Source organism: Paramisgurnus dabryanus, chromosome 22 (genome assembly GCF_030506205.2).
Source record: "Paramisgurnus dabryanus chromosome 22, PD_genome_1.1, whole genome shotgun sequence".
Taxonomy (NCBI): domain Eukaryota; kingdom Metazoa; phylum Chordata; class Actinopteri; order Cypriniformes; family Cobitidae; genus Paramisgurnus; species Paramisgurnus dabryanus.
The window spans coordinates 29462728-29478313 of NC_133358.1; the positions used below are offsets into that span (position 1 = coordinate 29462728).

General features: G+C 34.4%; 1 protein-coding gene across 2 annotated transcripts; it reads right to left on the reverse strand.

Moving 5' to 3' along the window:
- Positions 1-2632: 2632 nt before the first annotated feature.
- Positions 2633-14694, reverse strand: cog7 (component of oligomeric golgi complex 7). Of its 2 annotated transcripts, none has more exons than XM_065258744.1 (18): positions 14532-14694; positions 14163-14348; positions 11236-11384; positions 10574-10690; positions 10317-10485; positions 10018-10100; positions 9806-9928; positions 9526-9724; positions 8393-8520; positions 5742-5896; positions 5548-5664; positions 5409-5474; positions 5146-5326; positions 4926-5066; positions 4756-4839; positions 3939-4053; positions 3698-3841; positions 2633-3297 (listed from the first exon to the last, which is right to left on the reverse strand). In XM_065258744.1, exons 2-18 carry the CDS (start codon positions 14326-14328, stop codon positions 3131-3133), a joined length of 2304 nt encoding a protein of 767 aa, XP_065114816.1. In that variant the 5' UTR covers positions 14329-14348; positions 14532-14694; the 3' UTR covers positions 2633-3130. The 2 variants fall into 2 exon arrangements, with proteins under 2 accessions (XP_065114816.1, XP_065114815.1); XM_065258743.1 differs by having other exon boundaries at positions 14481-14694.
- Between the last annotated feature and the right edge of the window lie 892 nt (positions 14695-15586).

Genomic DNA, 15586 nt, shown 5'->3' on the forward strand with positions numbered 1-15586 from the left:
TTCCAATGCAACGTGAATATATTTCCAATATATATTTTAAATGCTTTACAATATATTTCAAAATATACAAAAAATGGCCAAAAAATATATTTGTGAAAAATATATTTTTTATATATAAATTTTTTGTATATTTTTAAATACATTTTTTCCGTATGGGACAGTATGTTTGAAGTTACATGAACATTAAAGTGCCCGTATTATGAAAAACTCACTTTTTCTGGGTTTTGGGGTGTTATTTTGTGTCTCTGATGCTCCCACACGCATACAAACTTGGAAAAAAATCCATCCATGCTGTTTTGAGTGAGATACAGGTTTCTGAATGTCCTCTGCCTTGAGTCTCAGATTGCGCGAGTTAAAACTCAGCTCCGTTGTGACGTAACAAAAAGTTTCGTCACATTCAGTTTGAATTTTCCCGCCCACCACCCCACTCGCAGGTCTCCACCCACCAGCCAGGTAGCTAGAGAGCATAGAGCAGTCACTTGAATGAGACCCTCTGTGCTGTTATCATGTCTCACGGAAATAACAGCGCTATTTGGATATTATGGATTATACTTCCACCTACTTTTAAAAACAAAGTTTCAACGCGTGGTTATTGGAACCCGGAGTATCTTATATAATTACAGTGTGTTACGACGCAAACAGTCCTCAGATTGTAGGCGATAAGACCTTCATGCGAAATCTGATGTAAACAACAGACTATGTATCTATATTTCACGGATTATAAGCATTTGTGGACAAAAATGGTAAATGGATGTATTTTATTGGACTTTCATGGATCATTCACACATCTGAAACAGACTGGATTCGATTCGCGATCGCGTTGTTTCATCGTTAAAGGTAAGAAGTCACGTTATATTTTGCATGTTGTCATCTTCTGTCACAAAATACTACATTTATGATGCTAGAGCTAAAAGCTTTTTGCCAAACTAACCGAGACCGTAACTGTTACGCCCCGGCTTTTCTGACGAGGTGAGCCTCTAATAACTTTACGGTCCGCATAGATATATACACGGTCCGGACCTCCCGCTAGCTTCTAGCAATTAGCATGCGGTCCACAAGCAGTATACATCCCCCGCCAGGTCTTAATTTCTGTAATTTGCGAAAATAATGCGTTTGAAAATGTTTATAACGGGAATATGTTAGTATTGTCCAGGGAAAACGAGTGTATTGTTCAGACTGCTACATCACAATTTACGCTGGAATCTTTGTGTGTCATGATGAGTTTGACACACCGAGACCGGGCCTTACAGCCCCGGCTTTTCTGACGATGCTAACCCCCGAGCCTTATAACTTAACGGTCCGGACCTCCCGCTAGCTTCTAGCAATTAGCACGCGGTCCACAAGCAGTATACATCCCCCGCCGGGTCTTAATTTATGTAATTTGCGAAAATAATGTGTTTGAAAATGTTTTATAATGGGAATATGTTCGCATTGTTCAGGGAAAACGAGTTTATTGTTGTGACTGCTAACGTAACATCACAATTTACTCAGGAATCATTGTGTGTCATGAGTTTCTTCTCCTGTAGTGTACTTATTAGTTATACTTTTCTGCATGAATTGTCTGTTGGCAACATAAACCGTTAATAATAATAATAATATATAAAATAATAACACAGTATGGTCTGTACTGCTCACGAGACCACTGAGCATGCGCACGATCACATGACGTTAGTAGTGGGGCGTGATCAAAGGAGCAGTAGCTCATAAATATGTAAGACTAGCTCAAAACGGCACAATCTGAACTGCCCTGAAACAGAGGCTACTAGAGATGGGTAACAATCTTTTCCTACAAGCTATTTCGAGCAAACAACTTTTGAAACATGCTTGATGGAACTCATACTCCTATATAACTTGTGGAAAAGCAGTCATAAGATGGGCACTTTAACAAGTCTATATCTTTACAGAATAAAGCTGAAATAACAGCTTCATGCAAAGCATTCTGGGAACCAAAATCTGAAGGAAAGGAAAAACAGAAAATGGTTGATAAGGATTTTTGGTTCCCAGAATGCTTTGCATGAGGCTATTATTTTGTAGTTTTAATCTTTAAAGATAAAGACTTGTTAATGTTTATCTTTGAACAAACTGTTTAATTAACATACATAACATACTAAAAAACATACATTTAAGTTACTTACTGGCAAAAAGCTGCATAACTACAGCAATTTTTTTACATTGTACTAATTAAAAGATGAAAGTACCTTTAAAACGTAGTTAGTATTATCAGTAATACTTCAATTGAATTTTAGTTTATTAAAATAAATGATGTCTCAAAATAGCATATTTGAGTATACTTGTGTATGTTTATCTTAAGTATAATGTTTTGTATATTAAGTACATTGCATTTTGTTGCTTTGTTTACATATAATAAATACATTTTAATCTAACCTAAAAACTAAAATAGTGCATAAAATAATACATTTACTAAGTGTACTTCATGTATTTTACTGTACTTTTTTACCTGGAAATGTATATATATATATAAATTTATTACAGTCTCCAAACACAAATCACTGATATATCCCAGTGTCTGACATTCAGACTTTTTATAAGGAGGGAGGTAATGAAATTAGTTCAACTAATATTGGTGACTTTTTTTCAATTTCATATTTTTAACTAGTAAATAAGTCCTTAAAACTTTTCAGATGGTTTATTTTGTTAAATAGACAGATATAAATAAGTTCTGAATGAACTTCTCTGATGAGCAAAGAACAGAAATATGAAGTCAGATATTTACAGTGACCTATAGGCTTTCATCTTAATCAAGATTAGTAGTAAACATGCTGAACTTTAAAGTAAATATTCAAAACCTGATCCCATAACATTTCTAACCTTTAAATCCCAGGATCTGATAAATTTCAGCACATTCAAAATGTATTTACATTTTTATTTTCTGCACATTCTATGCATTTTCCCCCAAACAGACAATTAAAATAAGCATTTGTTTAAAGAACGCAAGAAAGAAAGAAAGAACATTTTTAAAAGCTTAGTTACAAAAGTTTCCCATTTAAAGATTTACTCTGTATTTGCTGGGTACATCAGATCAGTTTGGTTTCACATTTTGGTGTTAATGCTCCATCAACAAAGATCCTTCATCATAAATGCACCCATCTACTCATCTCAAAGTCCTGTATCAGTACTCCAGACCCCGCATGCCGGCGATTGAGGATGAGAGTCTGCGTGGGAGGGGCTTGGCCGTCTGACGGTATTCCTCCGGTTTGGCACGGAGAAGGGTGAGGATATTCTGCAGGGTTCTGGAAGTTTGCAGACCTAATGAATCAACGACGTTACTCAAGTAATCTATGAGGGAAAAAGAAAAACAAGCGGTTTTAAAGACAAGCTGTGTATTATAACACTGACAGTTCATTAAAGGTTAAGCCTCCATAAATTATTATTCAGTATAATAAATCTTTGCCAAATATATAGTGGCCAAATATATGAAACATTACTGAATATCTAAGACTCAAAATGTAAAAAACTTTTTTTGAAAATATTTTTGCATGTAAAAAGTTTGAGATACATCATGTCGAGATCTTTATGGATCATCAGGTTTTGTACAAACATACGGAGTTAAGTGCATGATGTCATAAAAACATTTGAAAAGCATCTCTAATGATCTCATACTTTAAGACACCACTGTATAATATATGCATCAGTTATTGATTGTGACAACAGTGCAATGATGTAATGATGATGTCACCGATGTCAGTCGCAAGCTGTTTAGTCGCATGTGGGTTCAGTTCAGGAATCTGTAGGATGACATCACAATAGGTCTGCATGGTTGCCCTGGCGATAGACCCCAGCCAATAGTCTGCAGTATTTTCAAGCTCTGGAACATCATCACCTAACAGGAGGATAAAAAAGTGTGTATTTGTGAGTTTGCGGTCTGAATGCACTATTCTGCTGGGTGTGGTGTACTTGTGCGTTGTTTTTATATTAACCTTGTTCTGGTGGGTATGGGAGTTTGCCGGTATGTAAGGCAAGTTCAAGTGCTGGATCCTCTTGAGCCACAAATGGTTCCAAATGCAAAGGCAAAGACATGATATACTGTCCAATCTATAAATAGATATATGCACAAACACAGGTATTATATACTGTCCAATCTATAAACTATATAAGTAATCCTGTCTGTGAAATTCGAGTCTTATAATCTAATAATGAGATCTGGAGCAACAAAGTTTGATTTCACATTGGCTATGTTTACATGCACAACATTTGTCAATCCGACTGAATTTAATACGATTGCAGGTTACAACAGTACAGATTACATGTACCCTAAACATTGCAATCTGATTCAAATCATTCTATATAATCTGAACTAAACGTCTGCGCACACCCAGGGTTGCCAGATTTGCGTTTCAAAACCAGCCTAATGTACATTCAAAACTAGCCTAAATGACTATTCACAGCCCAAATACTAATAACTAATGAATGAAATCTTTTCATATTTAAGCCGCAGAAAAAAAATCTTATTTTTTTTTAAGATGTCAAATACATCTTTGGTGTCCCCAGAGTATGTATGTGAAGTTTTAACTCAAAATATCATATAGATAATTTACTATAACATGTTAAAAGTGCCACTTTGTAGGTCACAGAACTAAATGGCAGTGCCGTGGTTGGATAGTGCAGATAAAGGGGCGGTATTATCCCCCTCTGACATCACAAGGGGAGCCAAATTTCAATTACCTATTTTTTTACATGCTTGTGGAGAATGGTTTACCAAAACTTTGATCTTTGATGACATTAATATTGCCTTACATTAGTGATGTACTCCTGCGGTGACAAACTGAATGCCGGTAGATCATCAGCCAGTGTTTCGCTCAAATCGACAGAGCTGCGACCCTTCAATAGTCAAACACAGAGTCAGACATTAATGTCTCTATAACCTCACGCCAATACCAAAATGACCTGAAATGCTGAGCACGCACCTCTGGTTTGTTGAGAAGAAAAAGCTGCTGTTTGATTTGCAGAAACACTGAGTCAAAAGCGAGCTGATTGGCCTGTTGGTTCAGACGCGTGAGAGCGGCGCGTGTCTCGGCCAATAGGCTCGAGTTTCCTGTTCCTTTCTCCTGCACACAAGAGAACAGTTATGTGTTTGTCCATTATGCTTAAAAAATATGAAAGCTTCTCACTAAATAAAAGTAAAACCTTAAGCGAGTGCAGCGTCTCCAGTAGATTGTTATACTCCGCTGTGTTTGTTTGCTGGAGGTAGTTATATTCCTGCCATGGGTTCTTTTGGCTCCGCCTCTCACCCACGCCCTCATGTAAGCCAGTCAGACTCCTGGGGTTAAACCCCTCCCACAGGAAACGACCCGCCCTCCCCAAGATCCTGAAAATAACATTGCACAATAATAACACAAGGCAAGAAATATGTTAAATAATGCATACATAAATACATCTGCATTTCTTACTTGTTTGAAAGCTGCTGTTCAAAAGCTCCACATTGTCTGAGCAGCTCTCCGCAGGTCGCTATGATCCTGAGGAAACACAAATAGTTTAATTTTGCAAAGTAAACTCAACCTTAAACAGGAAAAACGAAACCCCGCCCACCTGACAGAGTTCTGGAATGCCGTCCAATCCTCTGTGAAGACTTCAGAAGTTGACGTGTCCTCCAACTTATACTTCTTTCTGATGGACTGGAGAGTGACAGAAAAATCTGACACGTACCTGAAAGAAAGCAAAACAACGATCAATACAAGACCGTGACCATCGCTGGTGGGATAAATTTGTGTGATGATTCATACTTGTTGAAAAGACCTCGGAGGGCTTTGATCAGCCCACACACAGCGAGACCATCGGTAAACTTAACGCAGCGATCGACAGCAGCGGCTGCCAAACCAAAGACCTTCTGCACGGAGTGTGTGAGCTCCAAAACACAGTCCAACACCTCACCACGCTCCTAAAATACACAATAAAACATACACACACACAGTGAATGTTGTTGCTTTACATCACGAATTCTGTTTTCACACAAAAAAAAGAAGTTAAAAGATTAACTGTTTAATTACAATACTATTTAAGATACATTAATTTAGTAATCACTCAGAATGATTCAAATTAATAACAAATCTTCTGACCGAATCATTTAAATAAAAATGACTCCTTTCACAGTCCAGGCTTCACAATATAGGTGAATAGCTAAAGATGCGATACGAAAGTACTTCAAGTTTTTAAAATCAATTAGAATATTAATAAAATATATTTAAAAACTAAAAAATGATATAAAACATCCCTCTCTCTAGCTGCGTTTCCATTACTCTTTAAATTGAGCAAATTGAAAATATGGCCAATGAAAACACACCATTTTCACAAAAACTCCCATCTATCACAAAAAAGGTTTTACGCTCGCATGAGGTGTTTCTTCAGGCAATTCGGAATTTATATTTATATTAATATGGCGATAAAAATATATATATATTTTTTATATATATATTAAATGTGATGTTTGAAATCGCAAGAGGAAAAAACTAAGTTTCAGTCACAAATCATTGGTTAATGGTTTACGCTCGCATGAGGTGGTTTTTCAGGCAATTCGGAATGTATATTTATATTAATGTATATATATATGTATATTTATATGTATATATATATATATATATATATATATATATATATATATATTAGGGCTGTCAAAAGATTAATCGCGATTAATCGCATCCAACATAAAAGTTTGTGTTTACATAGCATATGTGTGTGTACTGTGTATAAATATTATGTATATATAAATACACACACATTCATGTATATATTTAAGAAATATTTGCATTTAAATACTGTATATACATTTCTATAATTTATATTATATATAAATATAAATATTTTATATATAAATATAAATATTTTTTCTTAAATATATACATGATTGGGTGTGTTTTTATATATAAATAATAATTATACACAGTACACACACATATGTTATGTAAACACAAACTTTTATTTTGGATGCGATTAATCGCGATTAATCTTTTGACAGCCCTAATATATATATATATATATATATATATATATATATATATATATATATATATATATATATATATATATATATATATATGTATATATATATGTATATATATATGTATATATATGTATATATATAAATTTAAAATAAAAAATTAATATATATATATATATATATATATATATATATATATATATATATATATATATATATATTTATTTATTTATTTATTTATTTATATTAAATGTGATGTTTGAAATCGCAAGAGGAAAAAACTAAGTTTCAGTCACAAATCATTGGTTAATGGTTTACGCTCGCATGAGGTGGTTTTTCAGGCAATTCGGAATTTATATTTATATTAATGTATATATGTATATGTATATGTATATGTATATGTATATATATATATATATATATATATATATATATATATATATATATATATATATATATATATATATATATATTTAAAATAAAAAATTAATGTATATATATAATATATATATATATATTTATTTATTTATTTATTTATTTGTTTATTTGTTTATTTATATTAAATGTGATGTTTGAAATCGCAAGAGGAAAAAACTAAGTTTCAGTCGCAAATCATTGGTTAATGAAAACGCCCTCATTTCCCAATAGTCTTTTGTCAACATTTAAAAACAACGCTAAAGTTTTACACAAACCTGCAATGGAAACGAAGCTTCTGTCTCACGAGTCTCTATGCATCAACCTTTGTACTTACTTTTTAAAGTAGTACAATTATTCAGTAATTCCTAACAATTGCTATATGTGTATTGTGATGTGCACATTTGCAATTATTTTTTTTTTAAATAATTTGTATATGTCTTTTTGGGGCTTGTTTTTGTACAATACATACACTCTGTTGTATGTTTACAGCGAGTAAAGTCAAATCAATAGAAAGTCATGTCTTCTCTGCACTGGCTTAAATGTGCATTGTGTAACTTTTAAAAAGATATCTTGAAAAAAATGCTATATAATATACATAACTATATTATCAGGGGTGTGTAAAGACCTTACATATTGAACTGTATTGTTTTTATAACTTTAGAATGAGACATTTTTATCATACACCTAGGGTCCGCTTACATAAAAGTCGCAGTCATGTTTCTACAATAGCCCTTAACAGACAAACTGCTCTATAAGGTGCGTATTGTCCCTACATTGTCTCAGACGATTACATGATGTTTATCCTGTGGCGTCTCTATGCATTTCAAAAGGAAGAGCTGTGGATTGTGGTTGCAATTCGCAATCTCACCACTAGATGCTGCTCAAATCTACAAAGTGGACCTTTAATGTTAAACTTCAGTACCCGGCCTTTCTTATAATTCAATTCAGATGCAACTCGGGGAAAATATAATTTTAAAAATGACACAAAAAAGTATGTGGATGATAGACGCAAAGGTTTCTTACCAGTGGAACAGCACTGAGTTGGACCAGCAGATTTGTCTCCTCCAGGTCTCCATACTGCATCTGATAAGTCTTATATGGTGAATATACAAATGACACCAGCTCTCCGACCTTCAACAAGTTACACTCCCCTAACACACACATAAAGCAACAACAGTATGGGCAATAATCTCACAATTTCACAAAAAAATAAAAAGATTGCACTTTTCAAAACCTTAAACATGTGTACAAAAAATGGTAAAGGCACAACATGTGACATTTAGCACATTGTTATGTTTTGTTTACATGTGTACCTACATTATCCCAAATGTTTTCAACAACTTGTGTTAGAGATCAGATTCAGAACGATGATCAAAACATGCACAGAGTTTTTCAGTTTTTGGATCACTGGATGCTTCAGTGTAAGAGCGCCACCTGGTGGATAATACCGGAAATATGGATTGCCGCGAAAACTCGTCATTAGCAGGGAAGCATTTTCTCTTTAACTGACGAGATAACTCATCAATTGCGGGGAAAGTGTTAACAGCATCATCAAGCTGTGGCCATTGTTGCTGTTTAGCGACCTCTAGTGGTGAAAATTACACGTTGTGCCTTTAATGTGGCATTCACACCAGACCCAGTTGAGGCGGCAAAAATTCGCTATTTGTGCGTAGTTGGGCGCTTGAACATTTTGAGTTTACTCACTTCATTCGCGCATGAAAGCCACCCGTGAAATTCTAGTCATTTGAGACATGAAATTCGCGTCGTGGGAGGGGCTTCTGCGACTCTGCTCGCTTCCTGTAATCACGTCACTATTAGAACAAGCTCCTGATTGGTTAACGCAGCACAAATATCCGGCAAAGTTCAGGATGCCTATTCGTGTCTTTGCATTGACTTAACGTCTAAATCACTTGAGCTTGCCCCCTCTTCCACATCTGGTGTGAATGCCACATAAGAGTTGTTTAATTGCAATTATGCACATAGGATGATGTTATCCTGTATAATTTCTGCATGCCACTTACACTGGCACTTTACACTAGACAAGTATTTAATTAACTATAAATGTATTTTTTCACATTACAATTAAAAAAATAATAATTTTTACAGTAACCAACTTCACCAAACGTGTGTGTGTATATTCTCAGACAAACACGCACCAAGATGCGGCTGCATCGCTGCTTCAAGACTGCGACCGAAGTTAGCCGCCGTCTGATGGAGCTCCAATAAGATGTCGAGACGACAGTCGCCAGAGCAACCCTTTAGTGCCGCTGCAATGCAATCTGGGATAGATGGTGACATCGCGCCCAATGTCTGGATCAGCAGTACGGTGACCACTTCGCAGGGGTTTTTAAACACCTATCACACACAGAGACATTGGTGACTGTAACATTAACAGCTACAGAGATGATGATGATATTTGTGTAAACGTGATTGTACCTGAGTGCTCCACTGTAACTGTGTGTGCCATGTTGACAGCAGCGTGTCGTAAAACGCAGAGAGCTGCTGTTTTAGAGGGGCGTCTGACTGACACAAACTTTCCCAAATGTTTAACAACTGCCCCTAAATGCACCAAATACAAATCAGATGAAGATGTGTTACTCTAAAGATGCATTTACAACAGTCTGATAAGAAAAATTGTCTTATTTTACCTTGTGGCATTTGTAGTAATACGCCAGCAACTGCGGCATTCGATCCATTTCTGTAAAAACTCTTACAAAAACCTTGGCTTGATCTACAATAGGACACCCAAACAGTGACTATTATTCCATAAAACTGAATAAACAAAACTGTTTTAATTTATTTAAAAACTTTTTGTTCTAATAGTTGATGTTCGTTTTTATAGACAAATGCAAAAAGTGACAATATGCATTTCTTTTAAAAGACATGCATACACTATTTTCTCCATTAATATTTTAAACTTGACACAAGGTGTGCATTATCACGTCACCTGTAGACATTGAGTTGAACGTAGAGACGATCTGTGGGCTGGCGAGAGCTTCCAGGCGATTTTTTAGCGCTTCCAGCTGAACGCATTTCTCACTGTAATCCGGAGTGTCCACCAACATCGCCAAACTACCCTGCATGGCAGCCAGTTTACCGCTGATCACAGCTACATCCTGCGAGCAAACACACGGATAACGATTACATTCGTTCCTGTTGAATACGGTGACATCCACACACGCAATGTACTCAAGCAGACTTTACCTGTGTTTTAAAGGTCTCCTCGATGTCAGCGCTGAGAGTGCTCCATTTATCTGCTTCCTGTAGAGCGTCTGCTGCTAACTGCATACGAGACTTCACCTGGTCGATCTCCACTAACACCTGCCAGACACAAGACAACTTGTTATTTTATCAGGCTTAAACCCTTTAAGAATATCTGATATGCAAACACTGTTAATCTATTTAAAGGGACAGTAAGTAGGATTTTAAGTGTTTTATTAATGAAAATCAATGTCTTTATTCATAAATATGTCCTCATTGGTGTCAAATGACCTCTGCCTATAATCTGACTTTTCTTTATAAACTTAGAATTTCTTCTCTTTACTTACATTGAACGGGTAAGTCCAAGGAGGCTTCCATGTCGTTTCGCCGTATTGATAAACTATAATAGCAAAGAGGGACAAAAAGCACTAGGCTACCAACGCGTTTCAACAACGCGTTTTCTTTCAGAACACGTGAACCAGCTGCAGCGGACACGGAGATCAGTGAGTTCATAACGGCTACCGTAGTTGCAACACGCATTTGGAAAGGCAAGGCACTAGAGAGCACTGTTCGTTTGAATGCAAAATACAATTTCACCACTAGATGGGGGAAAATCCTACTTACAGTCCCTTTAATAATGCATGTGCATATTATTATTCAAGTACCTGCATAGACTGCACTGTATCCTGTTCAAATCTCCTTATGTCCTCTTTAACCAAAATCATCTGATCCTTCAAAAATGAAGCCTCCTGTTTCACAGCCTCAATGTCCCTCAACACTCGAGGCATATTCTGCAGAGCCTGATTGCTGCTCTCTATACCGAGAAAGAGAGAGAGAACATAATATACATATTGACATCACTCATGCCCCTATACAGTTACTGACATATAGAGTTGTACATAACTAGAATTGTACATCATGGCATCACTTATCCCTTATATAGTTATTGACAAATAAAGATCCACATTTTTTGTTTCTAGTTGTGTGTAAGTTTCACTAAATGCATCTGTATATTTATCTTGTTTCATTATGCTTTGGATTTTTGATTGTAAAGTGTCCTTGAGTTTGTAGAAAGGCACTATATAAAATAAAAGTATTATTATTATTATTATTATTATTTTGACATCACTAATTCCCTATGCAATTATTGACTTACAGATGTGTATATAATGACATCACTCATGCCCCTATACAGTTACTGACATATAGAGTTGTACATCATGACATCACTCATCCCTTATATAGTTATTGACATATAAAGATCCACATTTTTTGTTTCTAGTTGTGTGTATGTTTCAGTAAATGCATCTGTATATTTATTTTTCCTTTATGCTTTAGATTTTTGATTGTAAAGCGTCCTTGGGTTTGTAGAAAGGCGCTATATAAAATAAAAGTATTATTATTATTATTATGACATCACTAATCCCCTATGCAATTATTGACTTACAGATGTGTATATATATATATATATATATATATATATATATATATATATATATATATATATATATATATATATATATATATATATATATATATATATATTAGGGGTGTAACGGTACGCAAAAATCACGGTTCGGTGCGAAACCCGGTTTTGAAGCCACGGTTCGGTTCATTTTCGGTACAGTAAGGGAAAAATGCAAACATTAAACTGCAGGTTGTTTATTACTATAACTTTTTTTTTACAATTTGTTTACACTTTTTTTTTAAACAGTTTTTATTAAAATATAACATATAAAATATATATAAAATGAAAAAATAATAAATAAAATACTACTGCAAAGTTCTTTTTTACATTATTTTATAACAGAAGGTAACTCTTTTCTTAACCTTCTCTTAAACTTTTTCTACTAAAACCTTGAACTAACAAATTCAATTCCTGAATACATTAATGAACTATTAGCCTACATTTTTGCCACCAAAAATTTTCTGTTTTGATTTATTTTGGATTGTTTAACTCACAGTATTGAATTGGCTATGTACCATCTCTGTATAAAAAATAATATTACTGCTCTATGTGTAACTGCATAGCAAGCAACATGATGATATACTTATTATACACTCATTTTGAGATTAGTGAGCTGCATACATAGCCATCTTTGATCTTTTGCACGTTTATCCTAATCTTTGCTTGTGTCGTCAATGTAAGCTGCCTGTGACTTTACTAACGAACCCCTCCGTAGCTGAGTAACAACTGAGTAAGCCTGGGTTACAGCTCTTCTCTGTCCCGACCAGCTGATCGCATTGTGACAATGATATGATTGACGTGATGTGCAGATGAAAAATCTGATCACGCATTCCTTATTCTCGCTGTCACAGAAAGCGCGTCTCATGAATGCGTAGCAACGAAAGACGTGCATCCTCTCACGCACTTTTGAAAGAACAAAGCAGCGCGTTGACACGCGTTTAACATGCGCTTTTAGATATGACACGTAAACGTTTACACCAATAATCAAACGGATATACAACTAAGTAAATAAAAATCTTTCTGCGGGCCGAATTATGTTATATGTTTGACAGAAGACTTGCGCTGAACGCGGAGACTTCCGCCACTTAATATGTTCGTGCGGAAACGCACGTATTATGTTCCGCACAGGCGCACACAAAATGCATTCGGCCTTTCGGTGCACGCGTGCACCGTGCCGAAAGCCCTGAACCGAAACGGTCCGGTTCGAATACACGTACCGTTACACCCCTAATATATATATATATATATATATATATATATATATATATATATATATATATATATATATATATATATGACGTATAGATGTGTGCATAATGACATCACTCATCCGCTATACAAATATTGATGTATAGAGGTCCACACAATGACATTACTTTAACCCCATAGAGTCACTGACGTATAGATGTGTACATAATGTAGGGATGCTTAACGATTAATCGCAATTAATCGTTAGCAGAATAAAAGTTTTTGTTGTTTACATCATATATGTGTGTGAACTGTGTATAATAACTTTGGATAAATAAATGTACACACATGCATGTATATGTTTTAGAAATGTTTACATGTGTATATACATTTGTATATTTATGTATAATTTATATTATATATAAACACTTAATATATAAATTTTTTTTCTTAAAATTATACATGAATGTGTTCATATTTATATATATACATATTTACTATACACAGTTTACACACATATGTGATGTAAACAAAACCCTTTATTCTGCTAACGATTAATCACGATTAATTGTTTAGCATACTTGTTTTTCATACAATTATTGAGATAAAGTATAAACTGTATTATGATATTACTCAAACCCCTATACAGCTATTGATGTATAGAAATGTATATAATGACATCACTCATCTGCTATACAGTTATAGACATATAGAAGTCCACATAATGACATCACTCATACCCTATACAGTCAATGACGTATAGATGTGTACATTATGACATCTCTCATCCTCTATACATTTATTGATGCATAGAGGTCTACATTATGACATCACTCAAAGCCTTATACAGTTACTGACTTATATGTGAAAATAATTACATCAGTCGTTTTTATAAAGTTATTGAAATATTAAAGTATATATAATGATACAACTTACCCTCTATAGAGTTATTGACCTCTTGAATAAACAGCTGCAGTTTCATGACCAAAGTAGAAGCGTGTGCATCTGTTTTTCCAGGTGCTTCTTTCTGAACAACTTTAAAGGCTCCATTCACCCAATCCTTCACGTCAAAATCATCTGCAAGGAACTTGGAGAAGTCCATGTTCAACCCTTGTTAAAACCCTATGGAGTCAAATTCACTATCTTAAAAAAACAAGAACCACTTGCAAAAAAAGAAAGAAGGATGGAAAGTAACACGTCTTATATATAGAGGTTATTTTTGAGGCTTTACTAAGATTCTTTTATGCAACATACTGAAATGTCTGTTCAGTTCTTCACCATAACTCTTGCCAACACGAGCCTTACCACGAACATAAAATAAACAGCCCAGGAGAAAGATATAACCATGACCACGAGATACAGTTCAAACAGCAAAATCGCCTCCTCCAGCGTTGATTCAATAAAACATTTACTGTAATAAACAGATTCTGAGCTCAGTGTTTCCGGGTTGGGCTCGTCCTAACGCGCACCTGTGAGAAACAAAAACGGCGAAGAAACGTTCCGCTGTTAAATGTTTGAGGGAGAAATTACTTTGAAAGATAAAATGATGATATAAAACAACCATGTGTGGAATTTGACTAACACGTTATACAGATACTATTTATGTTCATGTAGATAAACACGTAAATTACGTTGAAAATATTAAGTCATTTGAGTGACGTGGCTGTGTTGCCTCTTATGGTGCTCGGGTGGATGTCATGTGTATTAGGTAAAATAAAAAATAAATACAATACTGTTTGTGGTTCTAAATAAACAAAATGTAAATTATATTATGTTCTGCGCTTTATAAAAGTCTAAGTACATTTAATTTTATTAAGGCTCTTTCACACGTTTAACACTATGTATACGTTTTTATTAATTGCTTTTTTGAACGGGGTTAACTGTTGAATGTATCTTGTGATTTTATTTTAATGGCAAATTATGATCAATTACTTTTATATCAAAAAACGTGTACCACTTTTGATTAAAAGTCTATTAAAAAAAGAAAAAACTAATAATAAACACATAACATAATATTAAATAAAATACTGGAATAAAATCTTTTATTAAAAATAACTTATTGCATTTCAATTCTTCAGACCAAGAAGTTCAATAGGTGCTGTAAAACAAACGAAGGGGGTGTAATTATTTTATTAGTATTAGCCACCTGCTGCAAGCTCTTTAATGCCTCCTGCTGGCTTCTTGCTGAATTACCTTTTTAGGTCAATGTTGCATTACTATCCCTTCAAAAAAAAGTATTATTATTTATTATAAGATATTTAATATTTAAATATTAAAGAAATAACACTACTAAAAATTCACTGGGCAAATGAATAATTTTATTGTAAGCTACTACTGGTTGGGTGAATAATTGGCTATTT

Coding starts and splice junctions, on each gene's coding strand:
- cog7 (XM_065258744.1), bottom strand. CDS start 14,328: ATGGACTTCTCCAAGTTCCTTGCAGATGATTTTGACGTGAAGGATTGG. Junction 9,929..10,017: donor ATTACTACAAATGCCACAAG/GTAAAATAAGAC, acceptor TGGTGCATTTAG/GGGCAGTTGTTAAACATTTG. Junction 9,725..9,805: donor AGTTACAGTGGAGCACTCAG/GTACAATCACGT, acceptor TGTGTGTGATAG/GTGTTTAAAAACCCCTGCGA.